Source organism: Oryctolagus cuniculus, chromosome 7 (assembly GCF_964237555.1).
Source record: "Oryctolagus cuniculus chromosome 7, mOryCun1.1, whole genome shotgun sequence".
Classification (NCBI taxonomy): Eukaryota; Metazoa; Chordata; class Mammalia; order Lagomorpha; family Leporidae; genus Oryctolagus; species Oryctolagus cuniculus.
The window spans coordinates 38,200,047-38,218,235 of record NC_091438.1 but is presented as its reverse complement, the minus strand read 5'-3'; the positions used below and the strand labels follow the sequence as shown (position 1 = coordinate 38,218,235).

Genomic DNA, 18,189 nt, shown 5'->3' with positions numbered 1-18,189 from the left:
GAGATGGGATGGGATGGAGAGGTGAGGGCTGAAAGAGGTGGGGAGGTGGGGGCAGCTCGCTAGAGGTGGAACACATTCTTTAGTAACCCCTACAGCTCCAGGCCCTTGAGAGGGAGAACATGAGGCCAAAATCCCAGGTTTTATGTCATTGATGATCCTAGGAATTCCTGGAAGACCCTGGTGAGAGCTTTGGGTTGATTTGATTTCACTGGGTCTGATGTCACCTCCAGGACTTGAGTTGTGCACACAGTGACAATGGTGAAAAGAAGAGACAGAATTTAATACCCTGTGAATGGCTTGGGAGGGACCCTGCCTTTGTGGCAGAGCTGCATGCTCTATCCTGCGGGGAATAGGCCTGACTCCATGCCCTTAGGAGACCTAAGGAGTTGTTCTTCAAAGTAGGTGGAGCCAAGCAAAGCACTGGGCAGGAGACCAGGAAGCAGGGGAGGTGTCTTGGGAGAGCTGGCTCCCCAGGGGCTTGGCACAGATATGGGAACAAGGCTCAGAGGTGGCAGGATTCAACTCCTCCGCCAGGCTGACACTCGGGAGCCTGTGATCTCAGGCTCTTCCCTTGGTGTCTCCACATGCCACTTGGTCCAGGCTGATGGAGCTGGTGCTGTCGGAGAGATTCTGGGTGCCTTCAGGAATCCACTTTGACAATCATATCAAAAGTTTATTTAAACAAAAATACATTTGCACAGTGTGGTAATGCTTTTGGTGGAATGAAAGCATTTATGTGTGTTGATAAGCAGCTAGGGGATCTGAAATTAAGTATTAACCACAGTTTTTTTTTTTTTTTAAGATTTTAAAATCCTGGTAGATGCTTCAATAACATACTTTCTCTCCTTCCGTATGGCCAGAACGTCTGTCCTGGTTAAGAGCATGGTTGATGATGAAGGTAAGATCCTGAGGCCTTGAAGTTTCTGTCTTGAGTTGGTAGGGTTCGTCTCAGGTAAGTAGGAAGCCAAGAACAAGGGGTGCCGTGACCACCAGCCAACTTGCCATCCTAGTTACTCCAAATGATCGAGCTGAAAGAGCAAGAAGACCCTTCTGTAGTTAGGTGATTTGATTAATGTGTTGAGAAGGGGCAGGGATATCAGGGATTGGTGTGGAATCCCAGTATGCCTGGTGCATTCTCTTCCTCTTCAGAGATCACTCTCCCTAGACATAATGCATAATCAGTGCAACACTCCTTGAAGTGTCAACTGGTTTGGCTATGTCCTGTGCTTGCAGATTTCCTTGGCATATTTGTGAGCCTGGGGAAAAGTCACTCCCCTACACTGGAAAACAATGAGGCAGGAAAGAACTTCAGATGAAGACAGATGACCATGCAGTGCTATTCATGACAAACCCGTGATACATACAGCTTACTTTAGAGAAGAAAGGACCAGTTCCCTTTCTTGTCTCCTCACTCTTCTAACTATCTGTGTCAACTAGAAGGGGGAAAGGGAAGGGAAAGAGAAAAAGGAAAGGCAATAAAGGAAAAGAGGTAGAAAGGAAGGAAGAAAGAGTAGAGAAGAGATCCAATGCAAAGATAAGGGAAGGAAAGGGAATGGAGTGTAAAAGAGGAACACAAGGGGAATTCGTGATAAAACAGTGATGGAAGGTTAGGGGTGCTTATAACTTGGGTGCAATAACTTGGGTGGCTGTAGAAGGATGAGATGAATTTAGTCTCCCCAAAAGTGAATTTACTATTGATTTTATCCTCTCTGCAGATGAGAAGGCACCACATTTTATAAGGATGGGAATTCTGTGCCTCTTCCCTTTCTGGGTCTCAGAATGTGGTCATGATATGAAATTGATTTTGGAACTTCACATGATCAGACAACAAGCTGCCATATTGGATCTGTGGCAGTGGAAGAGCAGGGCACATCAGGATAAGCAAGAAAAGATCAGATCAATTAATTGGGAAGAGGAAAGAAGACCACACGTTTCCATTACACCCATGTAGGAGCAGAGGTAAAAGAACACGGTGAAGGTGGTATAATGAGGCCAGGAAGATTACAAAAGAGAAATTTCCTTAGGGACCAGGATCCCAGATGACTGGGCATGGCAGGGACCATGGTAAACATTAGCAGCACAGGCGTGAGGTCTTCTGGAAGGATGTGTATACTGGGGCTCAGGATGTCACCTTAGGGGTATGAAGAAAAGAGACCTGGGGTGCTGCAGATAGGATCCAAACTTATTATGGGGTCTCCAAACCCTAATAGCTCCAGATTTGAAGGGACTGAGCCTGATGAAGCTATCAGTCATTGAGAATGTGTCAAGTACATGTGTCATCTCTTTGAGTCCTCATAGCTATTATTTTGTCTATCACTTATGAAAGACACGAGTTGAAGAAGCTCAGAAACATGTTTAGCTAGTAAGTGATGATGTCAGCATTGGCTTCAGGTACGACTGATTCCAAAATGTATGTGCGTGGCTGTCTCACTACAGCATCTGTGTAGCCTGATCTAGAGGCAGCAAGGCTGCTCCAGTGAGTGGCTCCTCCTAGGAGATGGAGAGGAATCTAAAACATGAAACCCAGAGTTTGCCTTCCTAGACTCGTCATGGTGCACAAATCTGGGTAACATCGAGGTCTTTGCCTGAGGATAAGGCTGTCACTCCCATCCCTAGCCTCTCTCCCACTCATCTACTTGTTCCTCCTTCCCTTGGCTCATTCAGGCTGTCTACCAGAAACCCTTCTCAGAACCTCTCCAACACCATCCCAGCCACTCTCCAATTTGCCCCCTTTTCCCTCAGCTCACCCTGATGTGTCAGAATGACCTGTAACAACCCTGGCCTCAGATTTTAGGACCATGTATTTTGAGGCAGGGGAGGGGATGGGAGTGATAACAGAGATCCAGAGACAAATGCCTTCTGCAGATAACACCAAGTTCCACAAAGATGAGGTAAGAGACAGAGCCGGGAACGGTTCCCAAGTCTCCCAGGTCTCACAGACCCCTTTGAGATTCTCTGCCACTGTCTATGCCAGAAACCTGGGTAGGATCTATGCATCCTTCTTCTTTCAAAAGAAAACTGGCTCTCCTGTGCCCCCCTCAGATCCCTGGAGGATGGTTCTTACCCAGAACACAGGATGAAGTGAAGTAGACTGTGGCATTCTCACTGCTCACATGGTTGCTGACCTGGCAGGTGAAGGACTTGGAGAAGTTCTGTGGGTTAAGGGTGATATTAAGGACACTTCTCTGGAATTCCTGGGGTAATGGGCCTGAGTCCCCATACCACTCGTAGTTGACAGACTGGTCTGGTACAGTACATGACAAGGTCAGATAACAGGTGTTGTCCACTTTCTTTATTTGTTTAGCTTCTATGACAGGCTTGGGTACGGGGTCTGAAAATAAGGAGGATTTTATCAAATGACACAATGGAAATATACACTTACAAAACATTTTTGCTTAATCAACAAAACACCAAAGGAACCAGGGAAGGACCTCTTAGCACCCAAGTGGCAGGGAGCTGGGAAGAAGAGCCCTCTACAGAGGGAGCCAGTGAGCAGCTTCAGAGTACAAGCCACTCCTTAGAGGTGATATCAACCCATGTCCAGGAGAGGGGGCCAGAGTTCATTACTTGCACCCAGGAACAAATTGCAAACCTGTGAGCCAGAAAGCACATCCCGGTGTTGGTAGAGACACTGGCTGAGGTCAGACGTGGTATCTCAACCATCTGAGATGCTCAGGGTCCTTTCTTAGCAATGATCCACAGCTGAACCATTGTCCAGCCTGTTCCTCAAGAATTCTGGGGCTCAGATTCTGGAAGATTCCTGAGGTACGTGGTATCAGCCTGCACACTGCAAAGCCCTTTGCACAACCACTCAGGGGAACTGCCATCCTCCTGGCAATGGCAGAGCTCCGGAGAGCTTCATATAGTCCTCTGCACATGTCAGTGGTGATAAACAGCACTGGTCTGATAGCTTTGCTATCTTAGTATCTAGCACAGGGCCTGCAACATAACAGATATTCTGTAAGCATCTGAATGGCTGGATAAGTGAAAGAGCGAATGAAGCAGTTATGAGATAGAAAGGACAACATGCTAGTTTTGAAGTGAAACCGACCTGGGTTCTGCACTTGACTCTGGAGGACATAAGGCAAGGGAGTTGCCATCCCTCCCTCCAGACTCATCTGTCAGATAAACAACTCACAGCACTATGTTACCAAGATAAAATGGCACCATCCGCGGACAAGTGCTTTTTGCAGAGTGTAAGTATTGCATATATGCTAGAGGCCACATTGCTCTCACTCCTGTTGTCTGCTGCCAGCTGGAATAAGAGCTGAGCCCAGCATCTGCTTCTTCCTTGGCTAGGGCTGGGTTACCTGAAGTTCCCTGGACTTTTTTCGTTTTGGACAAGAGTTAAACACCTGCAGACATTGTGCAGCTCAGATCCCATAGGATTAAAATGCAGCAGGAAGCTTGCCAGATTACAGCTTGCCTCTGGGTTGTCTGTGGTGGCGAGGGGGTGGGGGTGGGCTACAGAAGTTCACCTGCTGGGACCCCTGGACTCTAGTTCTACATCTGCACAAAGCACATTACTGCTTTTACTACGCAATTGTCTCACCGGTTTTCACCATTTCCTGTTCTCTAATCTCGTCTCTTACACTGCTTCTACATTTCCCACAGTGATCAGCACAGCACTGGGCACCTCAGGGATGGGCTTTGTTGAACCAGCTGGGATGCTCTGGCTCCAAGAAGTCCCCTCCAAGTTATCACAAATACGTGGTGTGGGCTGGACTTAGGGATGATTCTTCTATTGACCAAATCCTGGGTCTGGCGCTGTGGCATAGTGGGTAAAGGCACTGCCTGCATTGCCAGCATCCTATACGAATGAGCACTAGTTCAAGTCCCAGCTTCTCCACTTCCAATCCAGCTCTCTGCTAGGACCTAGGAAAGCAGTTGAAGATGACCCAAATCCTTGGGCCTCTGCACCCACTGGGAGACCTGGAATTAGCTCCTGGTTCCTGGCTTCAGATCAGCACAGCTCTGGCCATTGCAGCCATTGGACTGCTGCTCTGTAATTCTGACTTTCAAATAAACAAATAAATCTTAAAAAAAAAATCCTGGGACTGTCAGGGTGTGCTAAGGCCAAACCAACCTGTAGATAGCTGGTCATCAGAACTTTTGCAAGGTATTGTGAAAATCATTCGTAGTTTGAAATCAGCTGTAATGAGAGTGTTAGTATCACAGAAATTCTGGAAGTTGGTAAATGATACAAAAAGTGGCTTTTAAAATTTACTTAGACCTTTTTCTTTCTGTCTAGAGAACTGGTCTACCAGAACACCACTGTAAGAGACTTGGGATCTTTCTTACACAGAAGCAAGTTGCAAGAATAGGGCATCTTGTGCAACAGCTTTGAACAGCCCTTGTCTGGTCTGTTGAGGAACAGTTTTTGTTTTTTTAATATTTTTTGTTTTTAGTCTTTGTTTTATTTTTCATTCTCTCTTTTTCCTCCTCATACAAAGTGTTGAACTCTTTACATAGAATGGAGTTAATCTTTTGTGTATAAAGTTAAACTAAAATAGATCTTAGTAAAAAACAAGACTGGGAACAGGACAGGGAAGAGGAAGAGGCATGGGGGTGTGGGTGGGAGGGTGGGCATGATGGGAAGAATTACTGTGTTCCCAAGTTGTATTTATGAAATGCATGCAAATAAATAGATAAATAAATAAAGGTAAAAATAAAAGAATAGGGCCTCTTACATTTCTAGTCCACATGAGTGAGAGGAAGTGAGTGAGAAGGATATCCTGTCCTCTTAGACAGGAATCTTCTGGCTGGTGGGGCTCACATACACACAACACTCTCTGTTTGCACTATTTTTGCACTTAGAATTCTTTTCACTTTCGTTATCCATCTTGATCGTCTTAACACCCTAGATTGGGTGGATATAATTGTTCTTGTAACAGGATGAAGAACTCAGAGCTCTGAGCATAACATCTCCCTTGGATTTTGGCCTAGCCCCTCTTCTCCAATGATTGTGGACCCCAGCCCCAGAGAAGCCTTCCCAGGGACTGTGTTTCTACTTTGTAACTTGATCCTTTTGGCCATAAATGTGTAGTTAATGTACACCTGCCAACCAAGGTAAGTCAACCAGTTTGTCTGTCTTCAAATTTCTCTGAGAATTGAAATTTGGTGGCACACATGTCTGAGCCTTGAGAGAAAAGTAGATGGAAAGCAGCCACAGGCACAGTCCACGGACTGCTGAGCCTGAGGATTCTGGACTGGACCTAGTACGTCATCTACTTCCACAGAACCCCTCCTGACTCTTCTTTGCTCCTTGAATTGCTTTAAATTTCCTCATTTCTTAAAATAAGTTCTCCATTTTTGGTAAAAGTGCATTGAACTGACCTCTGTCACTTGTCATCCAAAGAACCTGACCTAATATGGGCACTGAGTTGTTAACGATCTTTCTCCAGGGTCACACAGCTACTGAGGGACCGACTGGTTTTGAATCCAGGTCTGTCTGACTTCAAGAAAAATATCTCAGCCCTTATTCCTTATACAGTGATTTGACTGAAGCTATGAGTTTTTGTCCCACCCATCCTGAAAAGGAAAAACTCTTCTTAATAGCTCCTGCCTCATCCTTTCCCTCTTCTGTCTTTGTCCTGAAGTCTGATGAAGTCTCAGTACTGGGTTGGGTTCATCACAGGGAGTAATGAAGGAAACAGAGTGGAAATTATCTCTAACCATTTTCCTTCTCTTCAGAGCTTAGACTCACAACCTTCAGAAGAGTTTTAAATGTATAAGGCTATCAGTTTTGGAGCCTACTGGGTCAAGCTCACTCCAAGTAGAACTGGATCCAGGGGAAATGACTTAAGCCCAAGCTGAGTTTCCCTTCTCCTCCCAGAGAATGTACCCGGGACTGGTAGGAAGCCCCCCCTCCACAGTGGTCTCCCCGGGGACCCTTGGAGTGGAGACTTGCCCTTTGGTACCCTAACTCACCAAATACCTCCAGTGGGATTTTCCATTCACGCTCGGTTCCTGACGCCATCAAGACTCTCACGAGGTAGTCGCTGCTGTCTTCTTTTCGGACGTCAGAGATATTCAGTGCCCCACTTTGAGGGTCAAACGTGATTCTGGTCTCGAATTTAGAACGAAAGTACTTCGTTTTGTCAGACTCCCACTCCCACTCTAAGATCTTCTGTTTGGTAGTGTTAAACCAAGTCAGTTGTTTGTACTTCTCGGACAGATTCTCAGGGATTTGCAGACTTACGTTGCTGCCAGAGACCGCCATCAACCTATGGACTAAGTGATCTGCCAATGAAAATCAGAATGGGACCAGCCTTTAGGGAGAGCAGGGCTGGAGCAGGCAAGAAGAAGGGATTTCTGCATAGGAGCGGAGAGTATGGTCTTCGTTAGAGGCCTGAGTCTCCGTACTAGAACTCAGTGACAGTCGGAGCTTGATAAAGCAGTGTGCGGGGAAGTGACCGTTACTTGTAATCCACCCAGTTCTGCCCCCAGGCAGTACTGAAGAATGACACTGAAGCTGACCCAGGCTTGCTCTGTTATTCTTTCTGTCATAGCAGTATATTTTCCAATAAAAGGGTGACAAGTCTTGTCTCCTCTCTGGGCTTGTGTTTCCTGTCTGTTCAGTTTAGTTCAATAAACACTGTTAGTCCCTAGAGGTGCAGAAATGAACAGTACACATTTCTGTACTAAAATATTTATGACATCGGTGTGGGAGGACAGACACACAAATCAGCCTAATATAGTATGATGGTTACTGTCATTAAGACAAGCACAGGGTACCATGTGGACGGACTGCAGGGTGTGGTAGGAATTTCTCCCTCTCCAGAGTGCAGGGGTAGGAGATGGAGGAAATACTAGGAAGACCTCTTTGGAAAAGACGACCACTAAGGTGAGCCAACAGTGATTAGCAGCTAAGATTTGTTGACCATGGGTCAGGCATTCAGAATCCATCAGTGAGCCAAATAGCAAAGCTTCCTGTATCAGAATATGCAGGTGAAGGGACAGAAAGCAGTCAATGTAATAACCAAATATATTGGAGAGTATACGAGGAAGGGATAATTGTTATCAAGGAAAGAGAAAACCTGGAATAAGGTAAAGGAAGCCACGAGCGCTGGTGGAGGTGGGAGGTAGATATCACATAAGGTGATGAGTAGGTCACATTTGAGCAGAGACTTGAAAGAAAAGAGAGGAAGCCGAGCAGACAGGTGGGGTGAGAGTGACCCAGGCAGGGGGAAGAGCTGGAGCAAAGGCCTTGGGGTAGGGATATGCCTCCCGTTTTTTAAAAACAGCAAGGAGGCCACAGTGGCTGGTGTCAAGTGAGCAAGGAGAAAGGATGAGAATGGGCACATTCAGAGAGGGCTTCAGGATTGGGGAGAGAACTGTTTTCATTTTATCATAATGTTGACTGTATGAGAAAAATCCTCCGTGTAAAAATGGCTCATGTATTACATGTGCACTTACATTTTATTTAGAAGGAAATTATTAGAAGGTAAGGAAATGGAAACTGTTTAGGTAAACTGTTGTTTAATAAAGGTTGTGTCAGATGCAGAACTACCATGAATTTGATGCAGCCGATGTTTTAGGCCCTTTCTATGAGTATAGCCCTACTGGGCCCCCAGCCAAGTATTCAGACTGACATGGTTGACAGAACACAATGTATTTTAAACACAAATTGTTCAACCACTGCTTCTTTCCACTCCATCATCCCTTTCATCACATTTCCGCTTATGTTGGGTGGTGTCAAAATTGTGGGTATTTGGGGATGTACCTAAGGGGAACTAGAAGTGGGGAATATTTCATCTGGGCCCTGTGGGTTGTGTTTATGTGGTTGATGGACTGGTGTGAGAAGTTATTTCTAGCCACTTTGGGGAAGCAATGGCGTCCAGGAATATCCCTGCTGTACTCTGGGCCTCACCTGCTCTGTCTATAGACAGACGAGGAACAGGGTGTGAAGTGGTTCAGAGCCAGAGCTGGTCAGTGGTCAAGTATCAAAGAAGCATGAAACTGTTAGCTAGTATAAAATATTAAGCTAATTCTCGGGATTTATGTAGTATTTGTCAGCTTTTTAAAATTTATAAATCATTGAGACTTTCTCATTCTAACTAAACTCTTATTGTTCTCATTTGTATTTTTGTTTTCATGGGAATCTCTTGCATTGTCTCAGGTTCTAAAAAACATGCATTGGTTAGGGCAAGGAGAAACAAAAGATGATAGCTAGAAGGGCTAAGATGGACCAAAGTCCATCTGGCTCTTTTTGTAGAAGGAGGAGAGCTAAGAATATTTATACATAGGCTGAGAGAGGGCAGTAGAAAAGAGCTCCGAGTAGAACAGACACTTGGCACAGTGGCTAAGACGTCACTTGGTACACCTGATTGCATATTGGAGTGCCTTAGTTCAAGTCTTAGCTCTGCTCCTGATTCCAGCTTCCTGCTAATACAAACCCAGGGGCAGCAGATGATGTCTCAAGTACTCGGATCCTTGCCAACCACAGGAATCTAGATTGAATTCTTGGCTCCTGGCTTAAGCCTACCCAAACCTGGCTGTTACAAACCAGCAGATGTAAAGTATATTAGGCTGGGTAAACCAGCAGATGGGATCTCTTTCTCTCTCTCTCTCTCTCTCTCTCTCTCTCTCTCTCCCCCTCCCTGCCTTTCAAATTAAAAAAAGTAGAGGAAAGAAAATGTGACCTCTAGCATCATATTTTTGTCAAAACAGCTCAATCATATTCTTCAACATCATTTATACCGAGCTGTTTACACCTAGGTGTTTCCACACATCTATCATTTCCAAAAGTGTTCTCTTCAATCTAAAACATAAAATCTCCTGTGTCCCAGGACTCTCAAGTTCCTATTCATTCATCCTCCCAGCTATCTATCTAGCCATTTAGTAAGCATTACCTTGCCCTGATACACAGGCAGACATACCTAGGCATTCACTTCCACAGGCTCCTGAATGGTCCAGGCCATGTGTTATAATTTCATTCCAAGCAACAGCTATTGCACAGCTGTGATGGGTCTACAACTGGGTTGGGCTCTGAGAAAAGCAATGCAGACAGAATGTCTGGCCTCTTGAAACACATAGCATAAGAACAGAGTCTGTCTAATATTTTTAAACCCTAATGCATATCTTCCAGACCTGTTCTCATTCCAATATTTGTTTCCACGTGTATTAATAAAATGAGTAATAACAGATGGCCTAGACCAGTGTTTTTCAATGGTGGTATCTTTGTTGTGACAGCTTTTTGTTGGGGGGTGGGGGGGAAGCTGTCCTCTCCATTGTAGGCTGTTTGACAGCATCTCTACTCTCTGCCCACTAGATGCCAGTAGTTCATCTCCAGTTGTGACAACCAAAAATGTCCCCAGACATTGCCAGATATCCTCTGAATGACAAAATTCCTCTATGTCCACCACAATTGAGAACAGAGATAATAGGCTTAGGTCTTCCTTGGCAGACTCTCTAACAAACCTCAGACATACACCCAGGAAAACACAACCCACTGTGCAGTGACTGAACAGGCGGTTGCATCAGAGAGGCCAATCCAATCCAATAAGAGTGCGAAGACACTGGCATGTGCAGGATGCTGCCTGCTCCCTCTTTCCTTAACCACTTATCTGTAATGACCAAAAAAGACTGACTTAGGGTCTACATTGTGGCACAGTGGGTCAAGCCACTGCTTACAAAGATGGCATCCCATATCGGAGTGCTGATTGGAGCCCCAGGGACTCTGCTTTTGGTCCAGCTCCCTGCTAATGTGCCTGAGAAAGCAATGGAAGATGGCTCAAGTACTTGGCTCCTGCCCCTCATGTGGGAGGCCAGGCTGGAATTTCTGGCTCTGGGCCTTGGAGTGGCTAAGACCTGTCACTGCCATTTGGGGAATGAACCAGCAGATGGATGGTCTCTCTCTTTGTCTAATTTTCCTTCTGTCTCTTTCCTTTCAGATAAATATTTTTTTAAAAGAGGAAGTTCTGGCTACTTTAAAAACATTTTGCATGGCTTCTAGTAAGACTGTCAAAGAAGAAAGGGGGCTGAGTTTTAAAGATATCAATGTAGGGGCCTGGGCTGTGGCGTAGCATCCCATATGGGCGCCAGTTCGAGTCCCAGCTGCTCCACTTTTGATCCAGCTCTCTGCTATGGCCTGGGAAAGCAGTAGAAGATGACTCAAGTCCTTGGGCCCCTGCATCCGTGTGGGAGACCTGGAAGAAGCTCCTGGCTCCTGGCTTCAGATTGGTGCAACTCTGGCCATTGAGGCCAACTGGGAAGTAAACCAATGGATGGAAGACCTCTCTCTCTCTTTCTCTATCTCTCTCCTTCTCTCTCTGTGTAACTCTGACTTTCAAATAAATAAATAAATCTTTAAAAAAAAAAGATATCAATGTGAAGTTACCAGGAGCTCTCTGATGAAGTCAAGTATTTACCAAGCCTATACAAACACCTTTTGGAAGTATTTTGGGAACAAGTTGTCAAGATGCCAGGTTGTGTCTTGGATGGCAAGATGAGCAGGGAGTCATTTCTCAAGGTAGGAAGTGTAATAAGTTTAGTAGGCAATATTGCAAAGGAATCTGAAGGTGGGGAGAGAGAGGCAACAGAAATAGCTATTTTTTAAAGATTTATTTTATTTATTTGAAAGGCAGAGTTACAGAGAGAGGTAGAAACAGAGAGAGAGGTCTTCCATCTGCTGGTTCACTCCCCAGATAGCAACGGCTGGAGCTATGCCAATCCGAAGCCAGGAGCCAGGAGCTTCCTCCGGGTCTCCCACATGGGTGCAGGGGCCCAAGGGCTTGGGCCATCTTCTACTGCTTTCCCAGACCATTGCAGAGAGCTGGATCAGAAGAGGAGCAGCTGGGACTAGAACCAGCACCCATATGGGATGCTGGCACTTCAAACCAGAGCGTTAACCCACTGCACCACAGCGCAGGCCCCAGAAATAATTATTGTTTTAAGACATTTCTGTGTAAATGGAAAACAGGAGATAGGGCAATGTGTAAAGGAGCATGAAAGGTAAAGAGAGTTTTTGTTAGTTTCGTTTAAGGAAAGAAAAGACTTAAGTGATGATGGATCCAGGGAAGGAGCCCATTGAGCAGGGCATGAAGGGGGGAGGTTACAGATAAGACTAAGTTATAGGGATTCAAAGCAGGTGGATTTCCTGGGGCTAGGCATGGAAGGGGGACCCCTCATCCTCCAAGGGAAAAGAGAGGCAGGAAAAGGCAGTAAGGTGGAGAAGCTCCTAGTTTAGCGATGTTGGGAAGGAAGCTGATTGTCTAACAACCTCCAGTCCCCACTTCTTCAGCAAAGGAGGAGGCAAGTTCTTTATTGGGAGAGCAGACAGGGAGGTGAAGGCCTTCAAGATAAGGGAGAGAGCTTGAAACAGCTGCTGTGGGATGGAAGAACGACTTTCTCAAGGCAGCCCTGAGCCTGTAGCTGGGACGAAGCAATGACTCGTAACTTCTTTCTTGCCGCCCTTCCTCTATGCGTAAGCCACTTGATTCATTTATTCTCTCATCTAATGACTACATAGTAAGCACTTACTGTGTGCTGGGCTCTGTGTGCATACAACAGACGTACTCCTTCCCTTCAGGATCTTCCATCCCAGGGAGCAGAGATAACTAATAGATTATCACTGGCTAAAAGTTAGGGAAGGAAAATGGGTGATGCTAAGGGTACATACAAAACAGAGCCCATTGCTTGGATTTGGGGGTCAAGAGAGGCTTCCATTCTAGTGGATGGGAACTCTCTGTCTTTCTCTCTGCCTCTCAAATAAATAAATAAATATATATATACACACAGCAAAAATATTGCCGAGTGCAGTACACCACTAGATTCTTAGGTGACATAAATGGTGGTTATTACCTCAAGCCGCCATGTCACAGCTTGTCAAAGAGCACTAGATGGCCAGAAGAAATTCGATGAGTTAAATTTCTGACATGTGTCTGGGAAGTCTGGAGGAGATGACTGAAAGGAGTTCAGCTGAAAGTGTCGGACTTGAGAGTTTAGGTTCACCCCAGGCTTACATCTGTCTCAGACTGTGTGTGTGCCGCAATCGCAAAGCTATTGCAGTTTTTATTTCATTTGATATTAATAGCAGCCCCCTGAAGAACGAGGATGCATACATGTTACTTTACTCCTGATAGAGTTGAGGAAGCCAAGGCTTATTAAGCTTTTCTGGTTTACAGAAAATCCCATGGCTTGCAACCCAGATAGAGCATAGGTCTGGATCCTAGTACACTGCTGCTGCCACTGCTACCTGCTAAGTGTTGTGGATAGGCAGGAAAACCCCTCAACAGAGTATGCCCTGAAATCAGAGAGCTAGGGAGTGATGAAGGAGATGAAGGAGATGTGAGTGAGTCTCAGACTTTTCCACAAACGCATCCCTTATTGCTGAGGAGAGCAGAACTTGGATTCCCAGCAAGATATTGTGGTAGAGTCCAAAAGGAAGTTCTCTGAGGCCATTTGCTCATTCATTTAACAGTTATTGAACACGTGCTATATCCTAGGCACTGTATTAGTTTAGCAGCAAAACACAAAGTGGTTCCTCTTTTCACGGAGTTCAAGGAAATAGACAAACCGAAGTGTGGAGCAAGGCAGAAGTCAGATGGACACCAGAGCCTGAAGGAAGGACAGGGACATCAAGAGAGGAACAGACATAGGCCCAGAGCAATGAGAGAAGACAATCTTTCCAAACAATTGACATTAAGCTTAGTCAGAATGTAGTTAACTGTGGCAAAGCCAGAGACTGCGCACAAGATGGCTTGAGCATAACAAACTCACAGAGATGTAGACTTGTTGGCCATGATCAAGATTCCACTGGGCTTATTTTCAGAAAAGCATAGTCCTATTAATAAGGTGGGAAGTTAGACCTGTGTGCCCTTCGGGAAATCCTGAAAGCTAGCATCTTCACCTGCAAAATGTACATGATGATTGCACCCTTGTGAATCTATTAAATGAGAAGGATGCAAAATGCCCAACACACTGCCTGACATGTAGTGTTGCTTAATTTTCTTTTTATTGACTTAAGACACAGAAGTGGAAGATGTTAAACCTAAACAGAACTAATGTCATCCTCGCCAAGGATAATATAATCAGGAATTGCTTCGTGTTTCAACCAAAAGAGACACACAGCCCAGAAAAGAAGTGAGGGAAAGATCAACTGTTAGGGTGCTTTTAACATGACTAGGGAAAGTCCTGAACTCTGGCTGAATTAACACTCTGTGTCAGCACCCACACCCAAGCCCATGTCAGCATCCTATGACTGAGTCAACCCCACAGAGCCCACACATGGGCCTGAAGACACCTGGCTCAATGCTTACACCGTTATTAACTAGATGCCACTTTGAGAAGCCTAGTGTGAGTCATCAACCGAGTTTCCTCCAACCATTCCTTTCTCATTTCTCTAAAAACTACATATACTGCCACAGTTTAATGATGCAGTATAACTTCCCCAGGCTTGCTCATTTTTACTCCTTCTTACCCATAGAGGTAAGCATGAAAGCCCTTTAACATGAATAAGATCTGAGTATCATTTGGGAGAATAACACAAAAGGCAAAAACTTAACTTCTGCTTCTCAATTAGCCTGGAAAGACAGGTGCTGGGTTAAGAAGTAGGGTTGGACAGCTGTAACAGGGACGCAAAAACTGCTCACTTTTTGGGCACAGAAGAGGAACTATGGCAGAGGAATGGCCCTTTCTCCTTAACAATTATGTGTTCAGCATTTCTTCAATACAGAGCACCTTGAGCCTCTCTCAGACCCTTGTTTAGAGACACTAGACAGAGAAATACCTCTCTATCTTTGAGACAATGACAGTAGCATTTCAGGACCTAACTCGTAGTATATAAAGAAGTCTCAAAGAATGTCTAAGGAAACATAACTTATCTGAGCATAAAATGTAGCGGCTTTCTGTGTAACACTTCCTCTTATTTAAAATGGAAAAATAAAGCAAACAAAACCTAACTGTTTCCCACAACTAAACAAACTACCAGCCATGGAACAAGGGGCAGAGTTCCTCCTCTCCACAGGGTCTTATTTTTGTCATGTCTCCTAGGCTGAGGCAGGAAGGGTCTCCAACCTCAACACAGCCCTGCTACCAGAATAGGAATACCTGCTGCCCACAGGCCAGGACCCACTTCCAGGACTGAGCCACAGCCCATCTCCCCTTCTCCATCTGCCTATGCCTCTGATGTGCAGTCACAGGAAGACAGTTGGTGGAAAGTACCTTGAACGCTGGTCTCCAGGAGTACTAGAGGCAGCAGGAGCAGTTCCAGAGCCAGCCACCATTCCCATCCTCTGGAACACATGCTATTTTTCAGAGCTTCCAAAGGAACGCTGGAGGCAGCCAAAGGACAGGCTTGAAAGGGACCGGATGTAGAAGGGGACTGTGACGTAGGCTCAGAGATAAGCACACATTGGCTGTTTCTCTCCGCCTGATGCATTTGTTAAGGAGCCTGGAGACTAGAAACAGGAAGTCCCATGGGTTTTTATCTGAAAGTGCAGCAGAAATAGAGCGATTTGTTTGAATGTGCGTTGGTCTATTTTTGTGAGAAGAGTCAGCTCCTATTGGATTCTCAGAGGGTTAAGTACTCAGAAAAGGGTAGGGTCCCTGAGTGAGACCATCTGCCTGGTGGTTCCGAGGCAGGAATCACCCTGATTATGACAATGTTAGAAAAAACCAGCAATACAAGAACCACTAAAGGCAGAGGCATAGGGAGCTGGAAGAAAGAGGGCAAACTAGACTTGGCAGAGAATAAAATACTGGGGGAACTTCTGGACAGAAGCAGTCTTGGGTGGTTGTGGATCTACACACCACAAGGCAAGAGAAAAAAGGATTTTATGGATAAAAGCGGTCCGTGGTTCATCTGAATACACTTGGGCTGTCTCAAGAAATATGGACATGCTAGGCATGTGGTGGATTCTCTTGAGAACTTTGTCCCACATGTCTTGGGAGGACTGTCAGGATTATCTGAAAGGCAAGAAGATGGTTAGGTCTGAAATGTGGCCATGCCGTGCTAAAACCCTGCAGAGGTTAAGGCATAGCTGGTGCCCACTCAAGCCTGAGCAGGTTTCATTCAGAGCAGAAAGGCAGAGAAATCAAAGTTACACAGTCTCAGTGCTGTACAGCCGTGAATGGGTCCCACTCCCAGCCCGGCCTTCTGGCTCTTCTCTCATGAGAAACTCGTTGTTTGAAACTTTACATATAACTATCCCCTGAATATTAGTAGGAAAGTAAGGTTATTTGGGCCCCCAAAATAGAATCTCTACTCCTGTAGTCTAGGAAATTCTAGACACACACACACTCTTTTTTTTTTTTTTCTCTTGTTCTTTTTTTTTTTTTTTTTTTTTTTTTTTTTTTTTTTTTTTTTTTGTAGTTATTGGGGCCAACGCTGTGGTGTAGTGGGTAAAGCTGCTGCCTGCATTGCCGGCCCCTGACATGAGTACCAGTTTGAGTCCCGGCTGCTCCACTTCCCATCCAGCTCTCTGCTATGGCCTGGGAAAGCAGTAGAAGATGGCCCAAGCGCTTGGGCCCTTGCACCCATGTGAGAGACCCAGAGGAAGTTCCTGGCTCCTGGCTTTGGATCGGTGCAGCTCCGGCCATTACAGTGATTTGGGGAGTGAACCAGTGGATGGAAGACCTTTCCTCTTGCTCTCTCTGTCTCTGCCTTTCTGTAACTCTACCTTTCAAATACATAAATAAACCTTTAAAAATATTTATTTATTTGAAAGGGCAGAGTCAGAGAGAGAGAGAGGAGAGAGTGTTCCTCCTCACTAGTTTGCTTCCCAAATGCCTATAACAACCAGGGCTGGACTAGGCCGAAGTGAGGAGCCAGGATCTTAACTCAGGTCCCCCAGGTACTTGAGGCATCTTCACCTGACACCTCCCAGAGTGTGCATTGGCAAGAGGTTGGAATGGGGAGTGAAGCAGGCACTCTGATATTCCCCACTGGAATCATAACCACTCTACCAAATGCTGCCCTCACTAGTGAAGATTTTAAAGCAAACCACATAGAAGGAGCTGAGACGAGGCAGCAGAGTCAAATGAGAGGAGGACAAGATAAAGAAAGGAAGGCGCTTGTGGGTGTGCAAACCATTCCCCACCCGTCTCATGGCTGTCTGGAGGAAAAGGGGGGACAAGGAGAGACCATGGCTGGTTTGTTCTCTCTTTTTTTAAAAAAATTATTTAACATTTTATCTCTGAACAGTTTTAAATTTACAAAACAAAAATTGTGAAATAGTACGCCAAGAGTTCCCATATACCCTGTACCGCATTCCCCTCTTTAACTTCTTCTATTAGTGTCTTTATCACACTTAATGAGCCACATCCAAACTCCTTTTATTCCTTCCGCCCCTCCCTGCTCCTAATAATCAACATTCTGTATTCAGAGTGAGTGTTTTGTTTTTAGATTTCAACTCCCACATATAAGGGAGTACATGTGGTATTCAGGACAGATGGGTTCCCAAAGGTCTGAATCATGGGAGAAGCAGCCCCTGGAGCTGAGTCCCACTGAGTAGGGGAGAGGGTACTGTGGCTGCCAGCAGGTTTGGTTCTGCAGCAAGTGTTCCAGAGCCCCTCACCTTTCCTCCCCTCCAGCCCATGCACCACTCACTCGGAGTTCACCACTCATCCAAGGAGTGCCCTCAAGACCTCCCTCTGGCTTTGTGCCCAGGATCATCGTCCCCAAAGTACCCATGCCCCAGAGCTTTCTCTCTCTTTCTCTCTGCTGGGGGACTTTATTTAGTATATGTTCGTCTATCCTGAAAATACCTATTTGCTGAAGGCTGGGAACAATTGGCTTAAATATACTATCCTGCTTCCACCTTTATTTATTTTTCCCAGGTTTTTTAATTACTAGAGAAATATACTGCACATTAACATTATCTATAGTCACTCTACTGTGCAATAGAACACAGAACTTCTTACTGTCTAGCTATAACAAGCAACTTTTCCCTATTCTTCTTCCGCACTTCTCAGCCTCCATTAACTACCATTATATTTCTAACTCTGTGAGCTCATGTATTTTTAGACTCCACATGAGCGAAGTCGTCTGATATTTGTTTTTCTGTGATTGATTTATTTCACTTAACCTAGTGACTTCCAGTTCCATCCATGTTGCTGCAAATGACAAGATTTCAACCTTTTTTTGTGAGTAATATCCCACTGTGTATATGTGCTATATTTTATCTACCCACTCATTAGTGGGTGAGCACTTGGGATGTTTTCATTTCTTGCTGTGGTGAATGGTAC

The 18,189-nt window shown here is 45.2% G+C and overlaps 1 protein-coding gene across 1 annotated transcript; it reads right to left on the bottom strand.

The window, feature by feature from the left end:
- Positions 1 to 652: 652 nt before the first annotated feature.
- CD48 (CD48 molecule) lies at positions 653 to 15,351 on the bottom strand. Its single transcript, XM_002715223.5, has 4 exons — positions 15,166 to 15,351; positions 6,931 to 7,242; positions 3,065 to 3,331; positions 653 to 1,028 (listed from the first exon to the last, which is right to left on the bottom strand). Exons 1-4 carry the CDS (start codon positions 15,245 to 15,247, stop codon positions 949 to 951), a joined length of 741 nt encoding a protein of 246 aa, XP_002715269.1. The 5' UTR covers positions 15,248 to 15,351; the 3' UTR covers positions 653 to 948.
- Between the last annotated feature and the right edge of the window lie 2,838 nt (positions 15,352 to 18,189).